Here is a 26885-nt window from a genome sequence, read left to right as displayed (position 1 = left end):
TAGCGCAAGGCCGGGGCCCGGTCCCCAAGGTTGTATGGACACTTATGGTTCTGCAGCAGACAACGGTGGAGTAGTTGGCTGTAAATGCACTACTCCCATCAAAGACTTGGGACTCAACAGCAACCGATTCGCGAGCCAGGACTCTGAGAGGAGTCCCCGATAGAGGCTACAGCTGTCTGTCATACAAGTAAGGTTCTAGGAACATCTGACAGGAGAAGTTCCAGAGAACTACGGTACTGGAGTTCTTCACACTAAAAGGCGCAATAGAGGAGTCGTTCAGGAAAGGCACATGTTGGCGGAGTGTTGGAGAGGAGAACCCTTACTTGCCCGGGAGGTTGATTGAGTCTCTACCCCGGAGGACACGGCACGGAGGCACGCACCAGTGGGTACCAGGAACTGTGAGTAAAGCTTTGAAACTGCAAGCCCTGGTGTCCTCCATTCATTCGCCGCTAACACCTTCAGCACCGCTACATCTGGGTACCAGCATCTATACCACTCTGCGCCTCTCCTCATACATTGCACCTACACTGCCCTGGGACTACAGCTCCACCTGTGGGGAGCTACACCATCTTTGCTGCACTACACCATCAGTCCCAGTGGATCTGCATGCAGCGTTGGCTCAACATCTTATTTGCCAAACACCACGGGTGGCGTCACGAACTATCCATATAAACTATACTATTAACATCACCGCCAATGATATTGTGCGCCCAGGGCCACGGAACGGGTCACTGCTGCTGTGACACCTTCCCTCTGACACCAGCCCGGTACCGAGTACCCCGCTGCCCTGGGTGTGAGGGGCGACCCATTAGCAGCAGCCGCCGGGTTCCAGCAGCTGCCAGCTTTCACGTCTGCCGCTACTAAAGGGAATTACCATAATATTCATTGCATTTCATGCCTATAGGAGTGGAATGCAGTGAATATTCATAGCCTTAAGTAGCCTGCAAACTCGAACGCTGGGCAGCTGAAAGAAGCCGGCTGCTGCGACTAACACTCTGCTCGCTATTAAAGAGAAATCAATATTCCTTTCCACACCCATTGGCATGAAATGGAGCGAATATTCATTACTCTTTAGCAGCGGGCACTGGAGTTAGCTGCAGCAGCCGGCTACAGCCTCTTGTGACCCGCTGCTCCTCCTCTGACGCATCCCCACTTTTCCACCACTGCTGCTTCCCCACCTCACCACCACAGCCAGAGCAGGGACATCCCGACTATAAGACGCACCCCCATTTTCCTCCACATTTTTGGAGGTAAAATGTGCATCTTATAGTCCAAAAAATACGGTACATCATATGGAAAAAATTGAGGGTGGTCCCCTATTTTGGTCTATCTTTATTAGTAAGTGCAAAAGGTCGCCCTCAAAGATAATCTCTCGCTGTATCATTCAGAGTCCTTCCATTTATTACACGATTGACAGTTCAAAGATCTGATGCAATAGTATATGTTCCCTGTGCCCACGGCATCCATCATGGTTGGAGTTGTCGATTTGCACAGCTGGAAATCCACCAGTTGTAGACGATTGCTCTTTATGGCACCAAATGTCATTGGAGTCAATGAATCAGCCAACTTATTTAATGTTCACAGTTTTTGCCGCCTCATTTTGGGCACATTTGTAAATATTTCAAGCTGAAATCTATTGTAAATGCAGGTTACGGGAGCAGGCGTGCTAGACAAAGCTTAAGTAATGTTAATTACTGGTCTTACAGAGAAAACGAAGGACGAATTGTACAGTCGTTTTACATGCTGACATCTGCTTAAAGCCCCATTACAGGAGAGCTCCGCTCAGATCATTTCCCTTGAAGTCCTGTCAATGAACGGCGGGATTCTCTAGGCTACACTGCCCGCCATTGATCTATTCATTAGCTGTCTCAAATTTCCTCTTAAAAATTTGTGAAGCGTTAACCTCCACACAGTCACTACTACTATTATTATAATTAGCATTATCATTATCGACTTAGATGGCGCCATCATGTTGTGCACATAAAGTCATTGAAGTATGCAACTAGGAGGACTGCTAGAAGAATCCTAGTAAAGATCAGATTCAGATGCAACAGGCCTCGATTGCGCTTGATGTTAGTGGTCCTAAAAACAATACTACCAACCAAGTGTCCCCCAAAAACGGCACTACTAGAAGAGATACTCGCGCAAAAAAGTGCCTCCTTTCATACAGTCATGAGCATAGCTGTGGGATTTATTGGCGCATGACATGTCCCGGATGCAGAGTTGCGAGGTTGCCCCCTGCAAGCCATTTTTCCTTGGCCACATAATTTAGATATAGATCAGGATCTGTACTGTATTACTGTATATTATACTGTATACGCCAATACCTAGACCCAAAACTTAATGGCCACATGCAATTAAACTCTTAATGCACAAGGCATACTAAGAACTATTTAAAGTATACTTTTTTAGAAAACTACTTCTCATTCTCTTTGAGACGTTTTTGTCACTTTTAGGGCTTGTGCACATGACCGTTTCAATCGGATGAGTGCTATCCGTGATTTTGATGGATAACACTCATCACCATGTTATTCTGTGAGGCTGAGTACATGTCCAGTTTTCAATGTCCAATCGGACCGAGAAAAAAAAACTGCAGCTTGCACAATTTGCCTCCGAAAATCACACGGCACTAGCCCATTCGTGTCTATGTGATCACTGACACAATGGAGAAGCTGGGGAAACTTTGTTTTTTCTCTCTTCACCTTCGAGAAAATCGTCTCACACTCCGATCAGAGTCTGATCAGCATAATTGGACTGTTTTTCTCAAATGGAGAGAAAACTGTCGTGTAACTCTAGCCTTACCACGATTATCATAATACAAAGTTTTGACAATATGACAAAAAATATTACATAGCGTCATTAACCTTTTAGACTCTCCCATAATTTATTTGCAGATCCAATTCACTGGTAGAAAGTGGTCAAAGATCGGCACTTGATGAAGTCAACCTGATGCAATGGTGCTGGATAAAATCCTATCCCTAGTGCTGATCACAGGAAGAAAGCCCGTTCACGATCTGACCTTCCCTGCCGACCAAACCCGTATTCAGAAGATTAGTCAGCGTCGTTTTCATGTCCGCAGTTATATATAAGAATTTATAAGAATAATTGAGAATAATACACTTTTTTTTAATTCAATGTTGGCAAATATGTCTGTATGTATTAAATTATTTCCATCATTTCTTTTCTTCGCAGAGCTTGACGCACCCAAAAATCTACGGGTTACATCTCGGGGATCATCAACTTTAGAACTGGACTGGGATAACAGTGATGCCGAGGGTGAGGGGTACCGAGTGGTATTCAGCACCTTGGCGGGAGATCAGTACCATGAACTGAAGGTGCCACGAAATGGTGGCCAGACCACAAAAGCCACACTTACGGGTGAGCGTAAAGTCACATTGTAATGGGAAGAATGGTTGGAGATACTTTCAGGATGAAACCACTAAACTGCAATATGTTCACAACTCAGTTGTCATGCATGATGTGGTTGTGTCTCATATCGTCCCCCCAGTATCTAATATAAGCATTTATGTAACTTGTCAGAATATAACACATACGGTATAAATGCTAAGGACGAACTGCAAAGCTATAAAGTTCTCTCTACTTCGGTAATACTGGGCAGCCTCCAGTCCTGCTGTTCTTCTGGAAGCTATCCAGTGCAAGCTTCCCAGTACAACGCTAGGTCAAACGCAGCATTAACACATTGCACCAGAAGTGCACTTTAGTACTCTTAATTCTAATAGGTTTATTGGCTGTGATAATCATTAAAAGAAAATTCAGTAAAAAAAAAAACCAAAGCTGTGCTGAGTGCAGGTCCTAAGGGGGTGAGGCAAGATCCAAATAATTGCTAGAGAATTGGTTTTGCACTCGCCTGAGGATAGTATACTGGTTCTGGCTGTAGTGCCCTCCTGTTGCTTTGCCGCATACTAAAAGAGACAATGCAGAAGCTCACTGCTGAGGGAAGTTTTTGGAAACTCTATGTATCAGCTTTTGTATTTGGATACACTTGTAAAAGTATCAGGCAACAAACCGAAACGGCAGCAGCGCTCATGTTTGTCACTCAGCTCTTCCTTTCCTTTAAAATTTGGTCCAACAAGTGACATTTTTCTTTTTCCGACATGTCTTAGGGCCTAGTTTGTTAAGGCTGGCATTTTGGAAGATGCGCCAAATTCGTTAATAAGCACATACGGCCTTATGAATTAGGCGCAACTTATCACTGGCGTGCACCTGCAAAAAGTTTGCCACAAATTTTAATCAATTTGCCAGGTGGTCATTACTACACTCCTTTTTGCACCCCAGCTCTGTCCACTTTGGCAGAGGTGGATAAAATTGGAGTGAAAAATTCCAAAAGTCACAAACTTTTTGTGCAACACAAAGTTGCATAAAGATTTTAAGATATTTGATGGCGTTTTACTCCACAATTCTCTCATTGAATCGGGGCTTTAGAATGGTTTGCATACATTAAAGAAACAACACCCATCACCGATCCTCCTTGGTGCCTGGTCTTTATTTCCCTATGTACCTCCCGATTCATGGACAGGTGACCACTGCAGCCAACCAAAGCCTGTAGCATTTACATCCCACTAAATTGACACAACATTATCTGAGCTGGAAGTACAGTTCAGCAGTGGACCAGACTGTTGCAACAGGATCGGTTGGGAAAATAGTAGATTTTATATTTTCTTTTCTAGCCAATTCTGAGCCTTTGGTCATTTTTGTCCCCCACCCCCACGAGTGCCCACTTAAAACAAATAATGCCCCCTTATTGACCTTCTTAAACAGTCATGATGGCCATTGAGTTCCCCCTACAAAACTAATATTACTACCATTTTCAATACCTTCAAAAAAATAAGTTTGCACTCTCCTAGTATGTGTGACTTAGTCTTGTTTCCTCCATCGCACAGAGTTGCTGGCATAGGCGACACAATGGGGTTTCATCATTGCAGTGCATCCCACTGTCATGGGCATACAGTAACATGCAGGTTGGAGGGTGGAGGGGATGGAAGCCTATGACTCCCTGATCTGTCACATGATCCACCTGTATCAGTGTCATGAAGATGCCAGTGCAATTCAAAGTGAAGCTCCTCTACAGATCTGTAGCACACAGTCAGAAGTCCGGGGTTCATGCAGTGCATCGTCAGAGCTAGTGATCCAGCTTCTTAGGGGTGTAAAATTTCAAAAGGTAAAAAACAAGCAACCACCCCTGTGCTCAACCCCCAAATTACAGTATTTTGTGCCGTCCAACGTGCCGCACATATAGCTAGTAAGTTTTCCTTAAAATCTTAGCGATGACGGTGACCTGATTACCTGGTAATCTCAGATAATTGCTGTTTGTTACCATAGTGTTGATTCAATGTCTCTGTGGCTTCACGGAAATGACTTTCCCTTAATATTATTATTATTATTATTAATAATAATAATACAATTACTTTTACTTTTCAGAAGGTAAATCAGACCACATACCTCCGAGCATCACACATAAGTATCCCCTGACATACGTACCCTTGAAATCTCTGGAGCAATCGTACACAGGGCAGCGCTCACTCACAGCTTGAGAGCTTGAGTCCAAGCTTATTTTCTGTTAAGGGTCTGAGTTCTGAGTACCAGACATTTTGGGTCAGCAAGTAAAATTATAGAGCGGCTATGTCCAGCTGTGCAGTTACTTTTTGGAGTGTTCTTACACCAATCGTTCTTTCTGCTGATTACACCTCTGATTTTTGCAATGTGAAGTTATAGCCAAGGACTCTTTATCTTGATACTTTGATTGGAGCTTGGGCATGAGTGACCCCCCAGTAATAACTCCAAACTATGGTAATACAAAGTTATATAGAAGTTTGTACTCTGTGCCATTAAAATATTAAATTCGCTTTACAGCAAAGTGGTCCAATCCAAATTCCTGGTCTCTTGAGAAATAACATTGGAAATCATAAAAGATGCCGCAATACTTTTAGGATTTGTCTTATTAAATAATCAGAATTGCAAAGTGCTGATTAAAATAAGCAACTTTGCAATTTTCCTCTTCTTAAATCCTCTCCGTTCTCAATCGACCACCTAGCAGAAATGAACGTTTTCTAAGCCAAAAGAACATGCTTGTTCCATGCTTTAAAAATTGCAATTTGGCCGAAAGTTCACCCATGTTGCAGAGGGTAATGCCGCCTCTGCTAACAGCGTGAGAGAACGCACAGTTAAGACCAGCTAGACCGGCTGTTGCGACCATGCCGCTGGTCTGAACTGTCAATATTCCAGAGCGCATCCCTCATCGAAAAGCAGGATGCCAGAAGGCAAAGGACCATAGAGCAGGCGTCTACTATAGAAGGCAGGCCTATATGAATTCTTCAATTATAATCAAGGTGCAACACTAAGGGCCCTGTCACACACAGCAATCTCGCTAGCGAGATCACTGCTGAGTCACAAGTTTTGTGACGCCACAGCGATCTCACCAGCGAGATCGCTGTGTGTGACAGCGATCAGCGACTGGCCCCCCTGCCGGGTATTGCTGATCGCTGGGGAAATGTCTGGACTTGTTTGGGGTCGTTGCTCTCCCGCTGACCAGCACGCATCGTTACGGGAGAGCAACGACCAGCGAGCAGAAGCCTGTTAACTAAGGTGAACATCAGGTTTCTAGGCTCCGCCCGGCACCTAGAAACCCGATGTGTGCCTTAGTTACCAGCGCGCTGATGCAGAGAGCTGGTAACCAAGGTACACATCGGGTTTCTAAGCAGCGCGCATCACTTAGAAACCTGATGTGTACCTTGGTTACCAGCTCCCTGCATCAGCGCGCTGGTAACTAAGGCACACAGTGACGCGCCTGCTCGGCGTCGCTGGGGAAGCTGTCTGTTTGACAGCTCACCAGCGATCATGTAGCGACTCACCAGCGATCCTGACACGTTGATATCGTGGTCAGGATCGCTGGTTAGTCGCTATGTGTGACGGGGCCCTTAGACTATACAAGACAGATGGTGCAAAATTTATAATGAAACACGGTTGAAAAAAAAATATTTTTAAACCCAAATTCATGTATTTAAGTTAAATTTTGAAATTTTTTAGGTACCCGGAGGTAATGTAGGTCTAATACTCCATATAGTAAAAGGCACAAGAAATAGAATTAGAATTCATGAAACATATGAGTTAAAGAGCAACAGGTCTATGTGAGGCTGAAAAAAAACAACAAGAGGGGTTTAAAGTGTTATTTTTCCATTGATTTCTGCTAGACAGCCTTTACCAAGACATTGCTTATGGGAATCTCATATGTGTCTGTACGCCTCGGTGACCAGGAGAATGTGTCTCCAGCAGCAAGAATATAAAAGACACACATAAGTGAGGCGATAAGAAACTCTATTATATCCGCTATACATCCAAGTGGATAGCATCACCGGGTAGATGAACACAGCTGAAGACAGGTCAGGAGAGGAGTAATTTGGGATATTGCCTGTCTTTATGTGATAGTATAAGATAGAAGAGTCTTATGCCTGACTATTTTGTCTTATAAAGATTAATGGGGCTGTCACTTCTTCATTGAGACTGAGCGATGGTGTCAGATAATCTGCTTCAATAAACACATCCACACACCTACAAGTGAATAGGGCTCAGTTGCAGTGCATGGCATCACCAATGGACAAGAGTGGCGCTGTTTCTTAAAAAGAATGACAAGAAAAACTCAACTTCCAGAAAATGGCCTTTTTAAAAAACTCAACAGGACACACTCTTCTTTTCCTTTTTACTTCTAGTTTTGACAATTCTTTCCATATTTACCTTAAAAAGAAATAAAGATTGTGGCTAAATTCAATTGCGTAAACGTGGCCTACATATATATATATTGCTTGTATTTTTATAATTATCATTTTTCAGCAGGCAGTCAACGCTAATCAAATTTCCCAATTACCATCTAGCCACTTCACGCATCAAATTATTCTCTAAGCAACCTCTGAAGAATATCTTATATCTTTCAAAGGTTGCTTAACGAATAATTTGAGATACTAATCTTAATCTAGCCTTCGAGATGAGACAGTTCTGCTAAATAAGATTATCAAAACTCGCAATACTGTACACAGCACTGTGCAGACGTCAGAGACCGAGATTTCATTAATTTCCAGTCAAAACAACCAAAAACAGTCATTAATCCTATAGCTTTGGGGGAAAAGGCTGAAAACAAATATTTAGTAGAATAGGAAAAAGTACCCTCAACAGCTAACTTTATAGTTTCCGCTTTTTGACTTTAATTTTTTTTGGCCACTTTTTGTCTTGCAAGGAAAGTTTCAAGGAGATTTTTCAAGCTTCTTGTAAACTCTTGAACAAGTTCAATCTTAAAGAGTAACTAAACTTTTTTTTTAAATTTAATTATTGATCAATCTATGTCATTTTATAAATCTTTGAAATGTTCTCCATTACTTTATCTCATTTCCCTTTCTCTCAAACTCCATGCTGAAAGTGCTGTTTCACCTGCTTTGTTCATGCACTTAGAGTAGCTGTTTCGAACTGAAGATCCAACAAATGTCTGTACCCCAGTGTGCGGTTCTCTACTCCCATATCCCATGCTTAAAAACTCTCTCCCTTTCTGAACATGTAGGAGGGGATCACAGAAGCTCATATTGGGGTATTGATATTTGCTCGACCTGCAGTTCAAAGCATCTAATCTAAAGGCATGAACAAGGCAGTTAAAACAGTCCTTTCATCAAGGAGTTTTGAGAGAGCAAGAAGAAAGATAATATAATGAAGTCTTTTTTCCATGCATGAAACATCCACCTGATAAAGACGGATCCTCCGTCGAAACGCGTTGTGGTTTAACCCCATCTCTCGTCTGAGTCTTTCCTGCACTCCTAAGACCGTTTTCCATTTTCTCATTGCTCCCATCCTCCATTGGAGGTTCTCGGCTGGAGCTGCGGTCGAGACCCAACAACCTGTCCACCCCTGGGTTGCTTCCTAAGCGCTCTTTTATGACCGCTTATCACTGACTCTTTTTTCCATGCATGACTCATAAGTCACTGCAAAAGTCCTTGGCAGGGGAGGAGGGAGCAGCTGGGTCAGGAGTAGAATAGGAGGATGATTCATGCAGGGAAAAGAGAATTCCATTTTCTACATAGAGAAAAGAAAATAGAATAATTAACTGGGTAGAAAGGCAAAATGAGCAAGTGTAAGTGCACAGTGCTGTATAATATGGTGATTGCAATATATTAAGAGGATAAAAACTTTGATGGGAGGAGTGCTTATTTAAATTAAAAAAATAGTTACCTTTTAAAGCTCTCTTACCAATTCATACTACATGAAGGAATAGAGAAAAATAGCTGTCAACTAAACTAGCGATCAGTTGACAGCTTTCTAAGGTGTGTGGGTTCCAAAAGTTTAGTGGATTTTTTGGGCTTTCTCCAGTCCAGGCAATACCAAACATATTACCGGTTGAGATCTACTTTCTCCAGTTGGACATTCTTAAAGACTCGGTTCTTAAAGCACCTGGAGATTCTTAAGATCTTCTGTCATTTTTGACTGATGGTTGTAGATATGGCTTAAAAGATCTTCTTGTTTTGGTGATTTTCATAATGTCTTCTGATCATTCCAAATATTTCAAATTTAGACTAGCCAGCCCATAAATCCCTCCCTCTATATATCAGATGTCAAGTTTTTGGTGCATTAGTACAAACTCTTTTTGCATCTACTTCTTTCTCCAAAAAAGCTTTTGGCAACTCTTATTTGCTGACAAAGCCAAGTATTGAGTGGACTTTTCGCAATGGAAAGATGAAAGGAAGACTAGTTTTATGTTTATTAATCATCTACCTCACCTAGCATTCATAAATGATAGAGGGAGTTTTAATGTCCACCTCTTGAAGAGATCACAGTCCAATTTAAGGTGCCCACAGTCATTAAGGAGCAGTTGGCCGAGCATAACATTTTACATAGGATTACCCAAATCACTTATGAATTGGGGCCCTCTGGCTCTACCCAACAGATAATGGCAGGAAAAGACCGATCATAACTGTATGGTGGATGGCATCAAAGGATTTGACTTATTTAACCACATTACTATTTTGAAGGCTACATTTAAAAAGTGTTCTGAATTCTTTGGGAAAGATACCTAACAGAAATTAAGTTGAATAGCAAATAATCTGCTCAGGGTCAGATGGATTTTCCAGCTACAGGATTTTATTGACCATGCTGTGGATGGGGCATGTTATTGTGGTAATTGGAAGGTCCTCTATAGGGCCACGAATCCATCACCCGTCCTCCACATGGGTTTAGGACAATGGCTGTTGATCACAAGTAGACATGGTTATGCTTTAAACTATTTATTCCCAATCACAATTTGATGTTTCTATGTGAATTAGATGTTTCTGAGACAGAAATATTCCATTTCTCCTGCAGTAACTGCCTAGGAAAAGATATAGCAGACTTTCACGTTTTTAAGTGAATGCTATATTAAGAAGCAGCTGAAAGCGTCAGCCTGATTATATGATGTGTTATTGTATTCCTGACAACCGTGACTGGTTTTGATGGTGCAGTATTGTAAGGAATGCCGGTGTTGGTATAAATTGTCTTTATTGCAATATACAGCGTATAAAGCGCATCGGAGAGAACTGAGCAGAACTGGAGAGAAAACCATTTATCAAGGTCCAGGATCAGATTCCTCGTTACAGCACCTAGTACATTGGCTCACGTTGCGAACATCTTCTCGTATGATTAATGACCTTGTGGCGCAAAGCAGCTCACCCTGATTGTCAGCCAAAAAGATTTATCTCAAAATCTAACAGGACTTTAATTTGTTTTCAGCAGTTTTTTAACTACTTTTGATATTTCAACTTTCTAAAAATATATCCATTTTGCACATTACAAAAGATTTTGCAAAGTTTTGCTGGGCACGGAGGGAGATGCAAGGGATATAAATCAATGTGATGGAATTCATTAACTTTCCTGACATAACTGTCTATAATTCATAAACTGCATCAAATGACATCACTGTATTTTATCCCATCCGTCTACAGCATGTTTTACAGTTTTCTTATGTCTACAGTATATAATATATATGTGTATATGTTTATTCCTTATGTAGCTGGCCAAACCATTAGCCTAGTCACCATGGATCTGATCATTTTAACCCCTGATGATCTGAGTATTCTGCAACCACTCAGTTCCATACCGGGAAAAATAATTAACCCCTTCATGACAGCCAATACGTATTTTTACTGACCTGAGATATAAGGGAATATCATCCCCATACAGGTGACAATCCAGTAGCTGTCAGCTGTCCACTATATCTGACAACTTGCTGTATCACAAATGATCGGTGTTGGCACCATCCATATCTGTTTAACCGCTTAGTTGCTGCTGTCAAGTGACTACATCAAATAAATGGTTAATAGATTGTGGGGGCTTGGACTTTAATCTAATTGATACACCGAGATCATGATTGTGTGGTTCTGATGTTTGCCACAGCAGTTCATGGCCAAATAGCGGCCTTAGAGTCTGCCGGCTACAGCGGTCGGTTCAGAAGTTACTGACATTTAGGTGGTAAACAAACACTTTTTCATTCCGGCTATACCACTTTGCATTAATTCCTGAAAATCACCGGAAGGGTTAATAAACTACCTGACAGCAGTTTTCAATATGTCAGGGGGTGCAGTTTTTGAAATGGTATCATGTTTAGGGTTTTGCAATATATAGCACCCCTAAAGTCACTTCAAACTTGGATAGGTCCCTCAAAAAAATAAATTTTGTAAATTTCCTTGAAAAAATGAAAAATTATTGCTACATTTCTAAACCTCCTAAAAGGCTAACAAGATAAATTAGCATTTTAAAAATGGTGCTGCTGTAAAGCAGACATGTGGGAAATGTTATTTATTAATGTTTTTCTGTGGTATGATTATCTGGATTAAAGAGATACTCATTCAAAGTTTGAAAATTGCAATTTTTTTTACATTTTTGTCGTTTCTGATATTTTTTATAAATAAACACAAAATATATCAATCTAAATTTACCATTATCATAAATTACAATGTGCCACGAAAAAACATTCTCAAAATCACTGGGATTTGTTGAATCATTCCAGAGTTATGACCACATAAAGTGACATTGGTCAGAATTTAAAAAATTGGCCCGTCACAAAGGGGTTAACAATGGTCAGAATATTCTTTTTCCTATTAGGAAGAACAGCTCTGAAGCACAAACTGCTTCTCTAACAAGTGAATTATAAAGCACAGTAAAGGTCTCCAGTCACTTTCAATCGCTGTTGGCTGAACATTCATTTGGCAGACCGCTATCTCTCCTGACCATGGATGCTCAGTTCAGCTGAGCGTGCATATGTGCTATATTGGAGAGGGAATTATGACACTGGAAGAAAGCTCTGGCAGCAGGTTTTTTTTTTCTTTGAGAACAAAAAGATTGACATAATGAACTTCAACATGTCTGATCCTTCCCTTGACATTATGTGTTAGTGCTGATTTGGGAGGCCCCTATACACGTAAGATAGTTGACCGGTCCAGCCAAAATCAGCAGGTTCAGCTAACTGTGATCTAACGTATATGGGAACCATAAATGGACATTCCCATGACAGTAAATTATCCCTTATCCTTAGAATAGGGAATCATTTACTGTTTGCAGGGGATCTGACCACTGGGACTCCCAGCAACCCAAAAAAAGGGCTCTTGGACCTGATCGGTAAAGCCAAAGTCAGCAAGTTCAGGCAACAACGCTCTATCGTGTATGGGAACCTTAAGGCTGTGTGAGTTGAATAAGATATCCCCAAAACTATAAACTAAGGATAATTTACAATCTTGGGAACAACCCTTTAATCTAAAAATAAAGAAGACTATAGAGATAGATGGTGACATCCTCGGGATTCTGCTTTCAAGGGAGATATTTGGCTGCTATAACCTTCCGGTGCTTCATATCGTAGAGGAAATAAAAGGTTAATATTCAATTTCTTTCCAATTCCTGCTTCCCTTGATTGGTGACTTTGAGAAACCGTTAAGGACTCGTTGAAGTGCGACACTGGCTACTAAGTACATGCAAATATTCACAAAACACTGGATGGAAGTCTGCTCCCTTATTTTCACAAGATTGTTTGATGCAATATTATTTTCTTTGAAAAAAAAAAAATGTACATCAAAAATGAATACTGAGCCCTGAGACGCCACTTTCACGACATCAAAGAGATGCAATTTTTCACGATTTTGCAGCCTTTGTACAGGAAAGTGCATGTATCCATCTCCGCATCATGAGTTAAGTGACATGGATCTTAAAAGGAGACGTATTAATATCTTCTTCTCGGGGTGTCACTGCGCTCATGTTAGGTGCTTGAAAGCGTATCCGTTTAGAACCGAGCTGACAAAAATTTGATTAAAACTTGATTAATTCGCATCCTGCTCTTAACATGACACAGGAAGAATGATAAGAGGAATTACAGGAGTTTAAGATGTGTAAAAGGTTCAGTTTGTGAGAGATAGATTTGACGGCAAAAGCATCACATGAAGGCACGATGGCGCGCGAAGTCGTTTGCTGTGATGGGCAGTAGATGAGCCCTTGTCCTTCTAATCATTCTGTGTCCTTCTGTTCTCCAAGATTTGATCCCGGGAACAGAATACGGAATTGGAATATCTGCCATCCGAGATAATCTCCAGAGCGCGCCGGCAACAATGAATGCCCGGACTGGTGAGTGATCTATTGCATAAAAAGTGGCCGTGTGTTTGACAGTTTGTTAATTCTACATCATCGCGGCTAATGTACTATTCATATGGCTGAGCCATGAGCTTAAAATCACAAAACACCTGAGTCATTGTGATTTATGAAATGCTGGAAAAAAGGTAAAAGTAGAATACAGTCCTGCAAAGTTACAACAGTTTCAAATTTGCCAGGACTTGCTCAACTTTGCAGAAACAATCAAAGAAGGGGTGGGTTTTCATAAACCCTGCCCAAAAGTATCCTGGTATATATGTACCCCATCCTGGCCCCATTCTGGTGTATATAGCCTCAATCCTGGTGTATATGTCCCTTATCTTGCCTGGGCCCCATCCTCATATATGTATATATCCCCCATCTTGTTGTATATGTCCCTCATCTTGCCTGGGCCCAATACTGGTATATATGTCCCTCAACCTCTTATATGTACCCCATTCTGCCACTGTTCTTAAAGCATAGAAAAAATAAACAGTTATTCACACTTTCCCTCTGCATCTATGCCGTGCGGCGTACTCTTCTTAAGCTGACAGCTGACTTAAGTGTGCAAGCGACAGGAGCGCATGACATCACTGACAAGCGCTACCAGTCACGTGCACTCCGATGTCAGCTGCTGGCCTCTGGCCGCCAGCGTGTATTGCCGACGGGTCTCTGAGTCATAATACACTTTAACTGAATGTTCGTCCGAAGTATCCCAAAGCCTCCAATTTCCTTGAAAAGATATGTATGTGTGATTAAATTGGATCAGCATTTTAACCACTAAGGCTGGTTTCACATTAGCGCTTTTTAAGCGCACGCACGGCCGGAGGTAGCTCCGCCCCCGAGCCGGCTCTCTGCCCAGCGTGCCCGCCCCTTGCTTGTAGCGCCGCCTCCTAGCGCACAGTGGCGCCTGCGATTGGCGCACCCTATCTTTAGCATAGGGTGCGCAGATCGTGCGCAGGCCGTGCGCTAGTTGCGCTTTGACCTGCGCTGCGCACTTTTGACGGTGCGCCGTGCGCGCCAAAATCCGAAAAGTTAGATTTTGGCGCGCAAGGCGCACCGTCAAAAGTGCGCAGCGCAGGTCAAAGCGCAACTAGCGCACGGCCTGCGCACGATCTGCGCACCCTATGCTAAAGATAGGGTGCGCCGATCGCAGACGCCGCTGTGCGCTAGGAGGCGGCGCTACAAGCAAGGGGCGGGCACGCCGGGCAGAGAGCCGGCTCGGGGGCGGAGCTACCCCCGGCCGTGCGTGCGCTTAAAAAGCGCTAATGTGAAACCAGCCTTACAGCTGTGTGTCCCTCCAGACTCTCTTACCTCTCACTCCCAGGTAACAAAATCTGTATTAGGCCCCTTTTACACGTCCGTATATTTCCGGTACCGGAGATATCCATGTGTGTACTACATGTGGCACACGTGTTGCAACAGTTTGCCACCCATGTGCCGCATCAGTACCACACGGACAGCCGCCGAGGAAGACTTGCTGCTGTAAGCACTATTCCCCGGCGGCTGGTGCTGAAGCCGGCTGTCATCATTCTCCCTTGCTCTGCCGGGGAGGAGAGAAGAATGATTAGTGTTATATTAAAGTCCGAAGGACAGCAGGAGGGGCGTGTGGAATGCCCCGATCATCTGTTATTAGCGACAACAGGTGTCGGATGATGGGGGTAACAGCCCCAAAAGCCACCACCTGCTGTCGCTTGGACTTTAATATAACGCTCATGATTCTCGTCTGCTCACTTCCAGAGCAGGGGAGAATGACAGCCGGCTTCAGGACCAGCCACTGGGGAACAGCGCTTACAGTAGCGCTTCTTCCCTGGCGGCTGTCCGAGTCCCACGGAGGAAATCAATGTGTGTTCTCCATGTGCACGTGTGCGGGACGTTTTGTGGTCCGTGATGATGGCAAAAAACGGACATGTCAGCGTGTTTTGCCCATGACACACGGTCCATGGAAACACACTGACATGTGTGTACGTGTCTCCAGTACATGTGAAAACTGTCACCACACGTACCGGAGACACGAACGTGTGAAAGGGCCTTATTCTCTTTTCTTGCACACTAATATTCTTCACTGCTTGTGCTGTCCCGAACTATCTATAATGTTTATTCAGTGTTTTATAGCTTTGTATTGCTATCTCTATGGCTAAGCTGCAAGCTTTGACATCTGCTCACTATCCAGATTCATCGCCGTTTGGGCAGCTGAGAGAATCGGGTTAATTATACAAATGACGCTCTGATCAAATTCTGATCACAGTGTGATACGATTTTCACAAATGAGGAAAAGATGTGGGAAAAAATGTTTTCATCTTCATTCTGTGAGTGCCCGAAAACCAAACTGCACTCAGATGACATCCGAGAGCAGCCCGATATTTCCTACGCACTCATTGATTTGCATGGCTGAACGCAATCTGAATATCGGGTCAAACTCGGGCATGCAGCATTCCTTTCTTCTGACAGTCTCTGTCCGAGAAAAAAAATAGACTTGTGCGCGGCCTCATAGAATAAGATTGGTCCGAGTGCAATCCAATGTTTTGTCGGATTGCGCTCAGACCAAAAGTAAGTTTTTTTGCACTTGCGTTTTGGCTGCTGCCTTTCCTAATTTTGCTTTTATACAGGCTGTAATAATCCTTCCTGATTTTGCTATACCACGTAAGTTACCATCCCTCTGTCTGATGAAATTTTCTGAAATATTTAAAATACTGGCTACCATTTTTGACAATTTGTGCAAAGTAAATTGCATATTTTTTTATTTAGTTGGGTTTAGCAAAATCCTAAAAATTCAACACTAATCCCATTTACATCGACTACTGCACAGATGCCACTGATGTACTATCTATACCATACAACCAAAACCCATGCAACTAAAAATCCAATCATACACAAGTAAAACCCTGTAATTTACTGCCAAACAATGGCCAATGAATGAACGATCTATGGATTATGAAAAGCGTTATAGATGCAATCACATCAGTGTCCTCGAATACGTTACCAGTACCTGAATCCGTAAGTGTGCGCAATGTACAATGGTAGATAACACCAGTTGTGTGTAAATTAGCTGCCTCGATTTTTCAGTACATGTCCCTGAGCTAAAGCTTAGCGAGCAAGCGAAACCCAGAGATGTCATTGTTTGTGTTTGTGATCAAGCTGAAGCCTCATTAAAATATATAAAGCTGTAAGTCTGTCTGTCTCCCTTACATCCACTTAATTCTCACAGCAGATACAATCAGAGCTTCTAATGTGAGACCTGTCATTGGAAGTTTAAAGCGTCAGACTCCAGTGAAATCTCAGATAAAGGCTAAAGCTACTGACTGCCGGCATTTCAAATGTATTAATTTTTTTGTGAAATTGTTAAAAGATTTACTTGAATGTTATGAAACAGTTTTATTTATCATTCGCTGGCGTGCCAGATGTGACTCCCGATGTTGGCAGCCTTGACTTAACACAATAACCTTGCCCCGAGACACAACGCAACATCAACAAATGATATCAATTTGATAACATTTGCCTTAAGGGATGGATGATGTTTCGGGAAACACTCATGAGGCAGAATTACTGCGCTTTGAACCATAATTCATGAGGTTGTGGTTTTGTAATTTAGTAGAAAGTGAGGATGGCAGCGAGGCGTGAGGTATACTGGTGCCTCAAGCTGACTCACTAATCGTTTTATTTTATTTTTTTTCCAGCCAATTAATATATAGTCAGTTATATAGCAGCATCAATACAGTCTTCATTTTTAAATATTCATGAACAGTTAAAGGGATATTCCTATCTTATTAAAGTGATGTCTTGCTTCAATTTATGATCAGTGAGGATGCAAACCTATGTTAACTCCACAAACCTTAAAAATCAGAAGGGTTCCCTGCATCCCGTGCTCCTGACCAGGAGCTATACTGTCCTATTTACTTAAAGGTGCTCTCCGCTAGTATAAAAGTTCATCTTAATGAGCCCTGGGGATATAAGTAAAAAAAATCTATGACTCCCCTCCCAGAACAGCACTGCTCCTCCTCACTCCATACTGTGCCCTCCACTGTCCCTTGGCATCAACAGCCAACGGCAGCTGAGCAGCTACATCCCTTATATTTCATCCCTACTGTTTCCTCCTGCAGGAGTGGAATTAGTTTAGAAGGTGAATAAAGGTTTTATTTTTCTTACACCCTGGGTCCTTTAAGATGAACTCTTATACTATTTGAAAACCTCTTTAAATCATGTCTACTCCAGGTTCTTCAGCAGAAGGTGGTGAAAACACAACTGGGCAGAGGAAAGATAGTTGAAATGTTTATCCAAGACTATTTTTTTTTACTATGGGCCTAAAAACTAATAAGCAGGTACTAACTACTTTCCTAATATACCCAGCACAGAGCAGTCAAAGATCGCTCCTGCCGGCGATTCGGCTGCTTCTCATGACATCAAATTGACAGAGCTTCAGCTTCTTTTCGCTTTGCTCTGTTGATGGGGTGTGAATGCCGACGTCATGCTAATTGACAGCCGGCTCTCCACTGCCTAACTTCGGGGAGACAGCTGTCAATCAGCATGATATCAGCCGTGCAGCATGGATGAGGAAAAGCTGTTCTGTTCACATTGAGCACCTGAATTACTGGCAGGAGTGGTCAATGACCGCTCTATGTTGGCATCTGGCAGATAGTTAGCAGCTACCTGCCTGTTAGTTTTTAAGCCAATAGTGAGGAAAAAAGTGTTGGATAAACCCTTTAAAGGAATGAAACACTTTTATATTCTTAGGATCAGTGGGGATGCAAGAAGTTTTTCCTATCAGTATACTTTTAAAATTGAGAAAGTAACTGAATTACTTAGGTTTTTACTCCAGGCAGAAATTTGGTAGATCTGTTCCATACAAGTGGTCCCTGTTCTAACAAAACAGCATGCAAATCAATGAAAAACCATGCTTCCTCACTTTAGTAAAGATACTAGATACTTTGAGATAGTGTTGCTTTTTACTGGCCAGTGAGCTTTGGACATCGCTAAAAATTTAATCAATAAGGGTTACCAGGATTTTGAAGATCACAGGGTTTACAATGTATTTGCTGGGAGCAGTAAACTTGTGCAGATATGAAAACAAGGGACCGAAATGTCCATGAGATCTTCATATTTTGTAGCTAAGGAACACATGGCCAACAATTTTTTTATCTGGTGAAATGTATGATCTGGTGAGAAAAAAGTTACAATGTGATTGTTTGTGGTTCGGTTGGATGTTCTTTCCTGTAGGACCTTTCTCAATGGTGTTGTAGAACATTCTCATATCCTTTGGCCAAGCATTAGGGTCATGGTCACAGAAGGGTTTGGTGTTAGCAGCACATTGGTTTGTTGTATTAACCTGGAAACTCATACTGTTTCTGCTAACATTAAGCATCTCTGGCATTTCTTAGAGCAAGAGCCTCTTCATTTTACCAAAATGTCATGAAAATATTGATAATTATCATGGTTTGTTTTGTCAAAGTTTGGAAAATTTAGTGGATCTTTAGGCGAGTTGTGTAAGTATGGAAACAATTGACCCAAATGTCTACAAGAGCTTCAAGATGTTTGTAGGTAAGTAAGTAATAGCCAACAATAGTCATACCTGGTGAAAAAAAATGGTTTGACCTCTATGCATCAAAATCTTCACAGTTTGATCATTTGTGGTTTGGTTGTCGCTAGGTTCTTCCTCAATTGTCTTCTTGAAGAGCATAGACTTCCCCTTCAGCTAATCATCTGATTAGGCAGCAGACTGGTTTGTACTGTAACTGGGAACTTTTGTACGTTTTACTCCTCTTAGAAATTTCTCAAAGTCAAACCCTCTTAAATTTAACAAAATGTCTAAAAATATTGATAATTTACCAGTGTCACGTATGGAATAATTTGATGGATCTTTATGCATTTCAAAGGTGTCTAGATAGGGACAACAAGTTGCTCAGTATTCTCCATCTTACAAGTTCTTCTATACATTTCCGTGACCTTTTATTCCCTAAATGTTTTTAAATGTGATGAGAAGTTTTCACTTCTATGTTTTTCTGTTCTAGATTTGGACAGCCCAAATGATCTCATGGTCACCGGTTCCACGGACAAGACCATCTCGCTTGTCTGGACCAAAGCTCAGGGTCCAATTGACCATTACCGAATTTCTTTCACACCCTCATCTGGGATGGCTTCCGAAATCACCGTTCCTCCTGAAATCTCCCAATATGACCTTACAGACCTCGATCCAGGAACCGAATATACTATTACCATCATCGCGGAAAGAGGGCGACAGCAGAGCCGAGAGACTACGGTGGATGCCTACACAGGTATCCATTGGTACTTCTGTCTTTATTATGCAAATAAATGTGTTTTATATCCCCCTATAATATGGTTTTATCATTCCCCCTGTATACAATTATAACCGTAAACCTGCTCCCACAGTCCACCTGGTTACAGCCTCAGTGATTTGTTTTACGGCTACATCTCCACTAAACAAATTAGGTCATAAATTCTACTTAAAGATCACGGCATATTTGTAACAATAAAATAAGTAAAGCAAATTATTTATAGAAGCCTATTCATTATGCTGACAATGATCGGACTCGCATTGCGGCAAATCTATTAATTAATTATTCCTTGTCCGAGAGAAAACAATGTTTTAGACTTAAATTGTTTCTGGCATTCCCAGACAATACGCAAATTATATATGCTAATGTAGGCAGACTCCGCTCTCTACTCTTTCAAACCTTTTTTTCTGTCTCCCATTTATTAAATAAACTCTAAATGGCTGTTCTATTGTGGCCCAAATCATTGGCGAATTACCTGTTTTACGTTTTGCAGCATTAGAATAAATCAGAATAATATAGAAAGAGATATTTAATACAGAGTGACCACAGTAGAAATGACAATTGTGATATCATCAAGGCACTGGCTGACACGGACAGAAATGGGCCCCTGGGTAAAAACAATTTATGAACACATTGCAGCCCAAGAACTCATCTTAATGCACCAGCTTTGGAGGTGGAAATGGGTCCCCTTACCTCTTTGACCCCTGTTCGATCACACAAGTTGCACCAATGATGTGTCCACTTCTGCATCAAGGGTCTATGTAACCCTGAAGCAGACCATGCAGCTGTGGTGGGTCACTTACGTATTGGTCCTAGAGGAATGGAGGGTTGGCCAAACCACCCATTCTAATCGAGTAGTCAAGAAATAGCCCAAATTGGTGACTGTCATTACAACAAACTTTGTATAAATTAATAATGCAAACTAATATAAAAAAATTGGAAAATATTCTACAAGAGAAATAATATTTTCTTCTTTTTTTTACTTATCAGTTATTTGTTCTTTGTTCCTCCTAAACTTATCAGTCACTCTGAAATATTGATAAAATCCATCTTGATAGATGAGATGGATTTTCAGCTCACTGAGAGATCAGGTTACATTCTTCCAAGTCGGGGAGAAGGTAGCTGCAGAAAGAGACAGAAGTAGAGAGACACATAGAGACGTTGTTGCTTTCTTGTGAGTGTTTATCTCTCCCCAGTGTCAGTTAAACAGTTACACTGGTCGGTCCTGTTGTATAATGTTCACTACAGGAAAACTGTTGTGACTCCTTTATCTTGGATGATAATTCCTTAAGTCTTCTTACCCCCCTACCTTATTAAAGAGTCTGGGGGGGCAGTTCACGTGCAATAGGATTTTATCAGATAAACTCGTATTATAGTTAGAAAGCGATACTTCTCACTTTGTGGAGTTGTGTGAACCTGGACAGGAGCCTAAGCTTTGGAGTAGAGATGTTCCAACTGCTGCATCCTCAACAGGTTGGAGGGTCCAATGTGGTATTCAAATAGTGGAAAAATTGAGTTATCTGCACTTCTAGTTTCCTATCCACAACAAAGGTCCAATTTGGAGTGTCGGAATGTCTATGTGGTTTTTATTTTCAAAGCTTTTCACAGTTAACAAATTTCTTCTTCAGGAGTACCACCTTCCTGAAGAAGAATTTTGTTCCCTGCGAAACTCATTGAGATAAAAGCTGCATTTTAGAAACTCTGATCATTTATATTGGAACTTTATTGTGGATATGAAACCAGCTGTGCAAATGACTCACTTTTTCCTCCAACTTTATTGACTCTATACCCCCCCTAGGAACCAGAGACTGAATCATCATTATAGCAAGTGAGGGCAAGAGTAGTCCTACTACTTACCTATCTCCAGTTTTTTGCTTGGCCCGAACACATCACCTCCAGACAGGTGCGGCACTTATTGCTCAGATGATGTCTCGCTGCAATGTTTGGTATTATCCTACAGAGTGGCACAATTTATTTTCTTCTTTTTTCAAGACATGCTGTTCATGGCGACAATTAACATGCATTACATAAAGGGTATTCCTTGCAATGAACACCTTCGGTAATGGAGATGTGCAGAGAAAGGCAGACATCTAATCTGGCATTTGTTCAATTAACAAAAAGTTGACATTTAAATTGGGTTTACCGTGGGTGGTCCATCGTTAATTTAATCAGGCAGCCAGTAAATTGTTATAACATATGGAAGACCGAGCTTGTGAAAATATTAGCTGATTACTTTCACCTTTAAATACTAAAGGTCGTGGTTATGATACAGATTAAACAGCAGGTGGTAGACAAAGCCCTGAAGGTTTCTGTCCATATAATGCGACTTTTTGGACCATTGTGCCCTGTACTTTTTCATATAATTATGGCATATTTTCTTCATAGATATATACTGTATACATTTATCCATTGTTGTGTAATTATATATGGCGTTGATGAATTGGCTTCAGGGCTCGTGCAGACAATGTATTTTTGGTTCAAGTGCGATCCGACAAAAGATCGCATCACACCTGGACCAATGTTATTCTATTGGGCCGTGCACATGTCCAATTTTGTTTTTCGGACAGACTCTGCAGCATGCATGATTTGTATCTGATATTCGGTTGTCACTCGGCCATGCAAGTCAAAGAGTCAGTGGAAAAAAAATCGGACTCCATTCAGATGACATTTGAGTGCGGTCCGATTTTCATGGACTGACAGAATGACGAAGATCGAAACTTTTTTTCCCCATCTTCTCTTCATCCGAGAAAATCGTATGACACTGTGTGCACACCAATCTCTGAGCAGAGTGTGATTAACACAATCGGACCAATTTTCTCTATTTTTCTCTTCCACCCACAGGTTTTCGTCCAATCACACAACTGTATTTCTCTGGTATCTCTGCATTTAGTGTTAATGTTTCATGGACTGATCCATCTCCACCGGCTGACAAGTTCATCCTCAGCTATACACCTATTGGTGGTGATGAACCCATTGAACTCTCTCTCGATGCTTCGATACGCCAAACCCAACTTTTGGACCTGATGCCAAGCACAGAGTACCTGGTTACTCTCCTGCCTGTTCATGGAACTCTGAGAGCAGAACTTGTGGAGGGGACAGTAACAACAGGTCTGTAAGAAGAATTTCTCATCCTCAAAAACACTTGTTGATGGGCTGCCATACGGCCGAAAAGGGCTATATTCTTTCGATTCGACATGAAATTACTCAATTTATTTCTATAATCCTATCATTTTAAAGTTTAATCAATGTCTTAATTATATTCTCTACAGGGGTAGGGCCTCCTATGGATGTATACGTGATTAACGTGACTGATGGCTCAATGACAGTGGTTTGGAGACCACCACCTTCATCTTTCCACCACTATCGACTGTCCTACCAGTCTATTAAAGGTAGAAGAGATACTGCTAGCGTTCATAAATGTTTACTTGAAAGAGATGTAGAATGGAAGATATTTCGGGATTTGATGCATATAATTGTTCTCCCAATTCAGAAGATTAATGGCTAAGGAGAAGAAATAGCTCAAAATAGGGTCTTATTCGACAGTAATTACTAAAAATGGTATCAATATATACTGACCTGGTCCCAGGTTCTATGTCAGCTGCAGATCCACAGGTGATTACACCAGAGAAATATGTAACAAATGGAAAGTTTGTGGTTTGTATCAGCACTGCCAGGTGATGAATAAACATCAAATGCCGGAGATGATGTGAAAAAAGTTTTTATTTTCGACGCGTTTCGAAGTGTAGCCCCCTTCTTCAGAAAACCATATCCATGTTCTATGGAGAACTGTAACTGTCATTTCAGGAAAACTTGCAGCAGAATACCTCTCTCTGCCTCTAGCTCCTCCCTCTTCCCCTCCTCCATAGAACTTTATGAGCACCAACTGTCCTCTCTTATTTCAGTAATGGGAAAATCTGTCTTCACTGAAGGTAGACTTGATAAATTTTTCTCATCAATCGGGAGTTAAAGATCAGTCCAGGAGGAGAAAGAGGGAGACTTCACTGATAATATATATTGCCAAGTTCCTTATTTATATATGTATTGTAATATTGATTGATGAAGTAAAATTAAATTAACATTTACTCTTTACAGGGGTTGTCCACTACTAGGAAAATTCCTTCTTGATCTAAATGTTTGGCCCTATAAAAGAAAGCTTATACTTCCCTCCTGCTCCAGCAGTGTTGACACTTGCGGTCCAATGGCTGTCGTGTGGTTGTTATGACACGTGACCCTGGAGCTCAAACAGAGCTGGTGTCACTGTCCCTGCCTTCATATGAATTGAACGTGAAGAGGAAATTTGGGCTGCAGCTGATCCCTGACTTCCTCTTCATGTTCAATTCCATAGAAGGTGGGGATGGTGGTGACACCAGAGCTAATTGGGCACCAAGGTAACATCAACCGCATGAGATCCCTGAGGAGAGCGAGTGCTGACACCGCAGGAGATGAGTATAAGCTTTTTTATTTTATTGGGGCCAAGCGTGGGGTATGAGAAGGGGTTGTCCAAGTAGTGGACAACTTCTTTAAGCCTCTTTGTATGGATTTATGGCCATGCTTGGTTTACTTTTTACAGGCCGAATGGACAGTGTGGTTATTGCCAATGATCAGACTCAATACACCCTGACCAATCTCCAACCAACCACTGAATACAGGATCAGTCTGAGCAGTATCTGGGGCCGGGAAGAGAGCGAAAGAGTCACCATCACGGCTCAGACAGGTCAGTAAAATATGGTGATGCAATACATCTAGCATTCTGAATATTTTGGAACTGGGTAGTAAAGTCCCATAGTCTTCTGATGGCAGCATAAACCAGACTAAGAAGGTGAAGCATCCTGATTTCTGCTCTGGGGATTCACTCCTCTCTGCCACAATGCCTTTCTGACAGTCCATACTTAGGTAGGGATAAGGCCTTTTAGTTGACTGATTCTGTCCCTGGTATTGCAGCTTTCAAGCAGTTCAGTCCCAACTGAAAGGGAACGAACTTCAATATCAGACACAACCAGTTCCAAATGTAGTGTTCAGTGCCTGACAAACCATGAAGGGGAGGAGACCCCCCAGCAAAGTGTCATGTCTCCTCTTTCTGCTTACCAGGCGTATGTCAGTACATTTTGTCATGACTGATACTGGTAATTTCAGGAACAATGACTTCCAAATGTACGGATCTGCACCTTGTGAAGAAAGACGAGGACATGGTGCTTGCTGCAGCCTCTACCCTCTGCAGATCGGTGGAGGTGTTGGGGGTTAAACCATCACCAATCTGAAAGAGATGACCTAAGCTAAGGATATTGCAAAGCTAAAGGAGTCCCAGCACTTGCTTAGGTCTTTCCTTGATTTTTTTATTTGACAAAATTGGACGCGTTTCAGCCCATCCAAAGCTTTCATCAGCAGTCTTCTGAAAACTTTGGAAAGGCTCAAACACATCCAGTTTTGTGAAATAAAAGAATCATAGAAAAACCTATGAGAGGACAGGCACTCTTTTGACTTTGCATTATTATTAATCTTTCCACATGCACCACTACCACTAGTGGCATGCTGATCGCCTGGGATTTCTACAATGCTAAAGATAGGCCATTAAAGTCCTGAAAAGACCTTTCAAAAGTGGTCAGCTTTTGCTCTTATTTTATTTCTGTTTCCCCCCTGAGTAATCTGTTGATTGGGGGTTTCTTTTTCATTAAAATTTACCATACAGTTCCAGCGATACAACCTTTTAATTTAGTGTTAATGTTTATGGTCATTCCGAGGGGGCCTGACATACAGGGTAATAATGCAAATCAGTCTAAGGACACGCCTCCGAGGATCCTGTGAGCTACACCCCTTTGCTGAAGACAATAAAAATTAGCACTAAATAAAAATGCTTAAATCTTTGGGTCCGTATGGTGGATTAAAGACAAAAACGATATAATAGGGAAAAGTGGGAATAAATTAAAAGCAAAAACTGTCCATGTTTGACCCTTTGATAGATCCTGTTTAAACGATAGTTTCAGCTCTGCTTTTTTTTTCAACATTCTGCAGTAAAGAATGTCAAGTCTCCTAAACAGTCGTCTACATCATACTCATTGATAATTTGTGTTTTTTTTTTATTGATTATTTTTCCTTGCTGTAGCCTTGGACCCTCCTTTTGGCCTGAGGGCCAGTAACATCACCGATTCGGGAGCTGTTCTGGAGTGGGAGCCACCGAAGGCAGATGTGGAGAGTTATGTAATCATACTCACTCACCACACAGGTCAGTAAGGATCACACAGAAACCATATGTTTACAGACATCAATTGAGCATTAAGCCACATGCTAGCCTAGGGAACAATATAAGTAGCTGGGAGATATATAGATGTGTCGCTGGTGACAGCTGCTCCCTGTAAATAAGCATTAACCTCTGCACAGGGGAGAGCCATTGACGCCTGCATTGTAGAATTGCGCAGCTCCATAATCTACCGATATAATGTCTACATATATGTTATCTATAATTCAGTTTCAGGGGAGACAATTCTCATTGACGGGGACAGCCAAGAGTTCCAGCTGCACAATCTCCTGCCTCGTACTCATTATTCGGTATCTCTGGCAGCCAGCGTCGGGCCCCAAGCCAGCCAGAGCACTGGCGTCAGCTTCACCACATGTAGGTAACAATTATGGCTTCTCTTTATCAAATGAAATATGATGTTCTAGTAACTGATGTTCTAGTAAGTGAAGAGTCTCCGCGAGCTCAACGATCACTGGGTTTTGGCCGTTGCAGCTGAAAAGAGGAAATCTGAAAAACCGCGCGCCTATCGGCGCGCGAATTTTGGCTCATCTTTCATCGTTTTTAAGAAATCTCAAGATGGAAGAGGCCAGGAGCCATTTGGTGAGCTGCATTTCTTGCTACATGTTCACAGATTTACCAGTGGAAAAGCCAAACTTCACATGCCACAAATGCAAGCTTGTGTCCCTGTTGGAGGAAAAGTTGCAAAATCTCGAAGAGAGGTTAGCTAC

The 26885-nt window shown here is 41.8% G+C and overlaps 1 protein-coding gene across 3 annotated transcripts in view; it reads left to right on the top strand.

The window, feature by feature from the left end:
- The window catches only part of TNR (tenascin R), a 544894-nt gene that overhangs the window by 417399 nt on the left and 100610 nt on the right, over positions 1-26885 (top strand). For all 3 annotated transcript variants that reach the window (XM_073563658.1, XM_073563656.1, XM_073563657.1), the window contains exons 8-15: positions 3193-3378; positions 13543-13632; positions 19641-19904; positions 22767-23033; positions 23195-23314; positions 24496-24639; positions 26026-26145; positions 26389-26532. In XM_073563658.1, the coding sequence (XP_073419759.1) occupies positions 3193-3378; positions 13543-13632; positions 19641-19904; positions 22767-23033; positions 23195-23314; positions 24496-24639; positions 26026-26145; positions 26389-26532 (1335 nt within the window). The remainder of the gene's footprint in view (positions 1-3192; positions 3379-13542; positions 13633-19640; positions 19905-22766; positions 23034-23194; positions 23315-24495; positions 24640-26025; positions 26146-26388; positions 26533-26885) is intronic.

The sequence above is a fragment of the Dendrobates tinctorius genome, unplaced genomic scaffold, assembly GCF_039654945.1.
Source record: "Dendrobates tinctorius isolate UK_male_01 unplaced genomic scaffold, ASM3965494v1 ptg000396l, whole genome shotgun sequence".
Taxonomy (NCBI): domain Eukaryota; kingdom Metazoa; phylum Chordata; class Amphibia; order Anura; family Dendrobatidae; genus Dendrobates; species Dendrobates tinctorius.
This window is presented reverse-complemented; position numbering and strand designations above follow the sequence as displayed.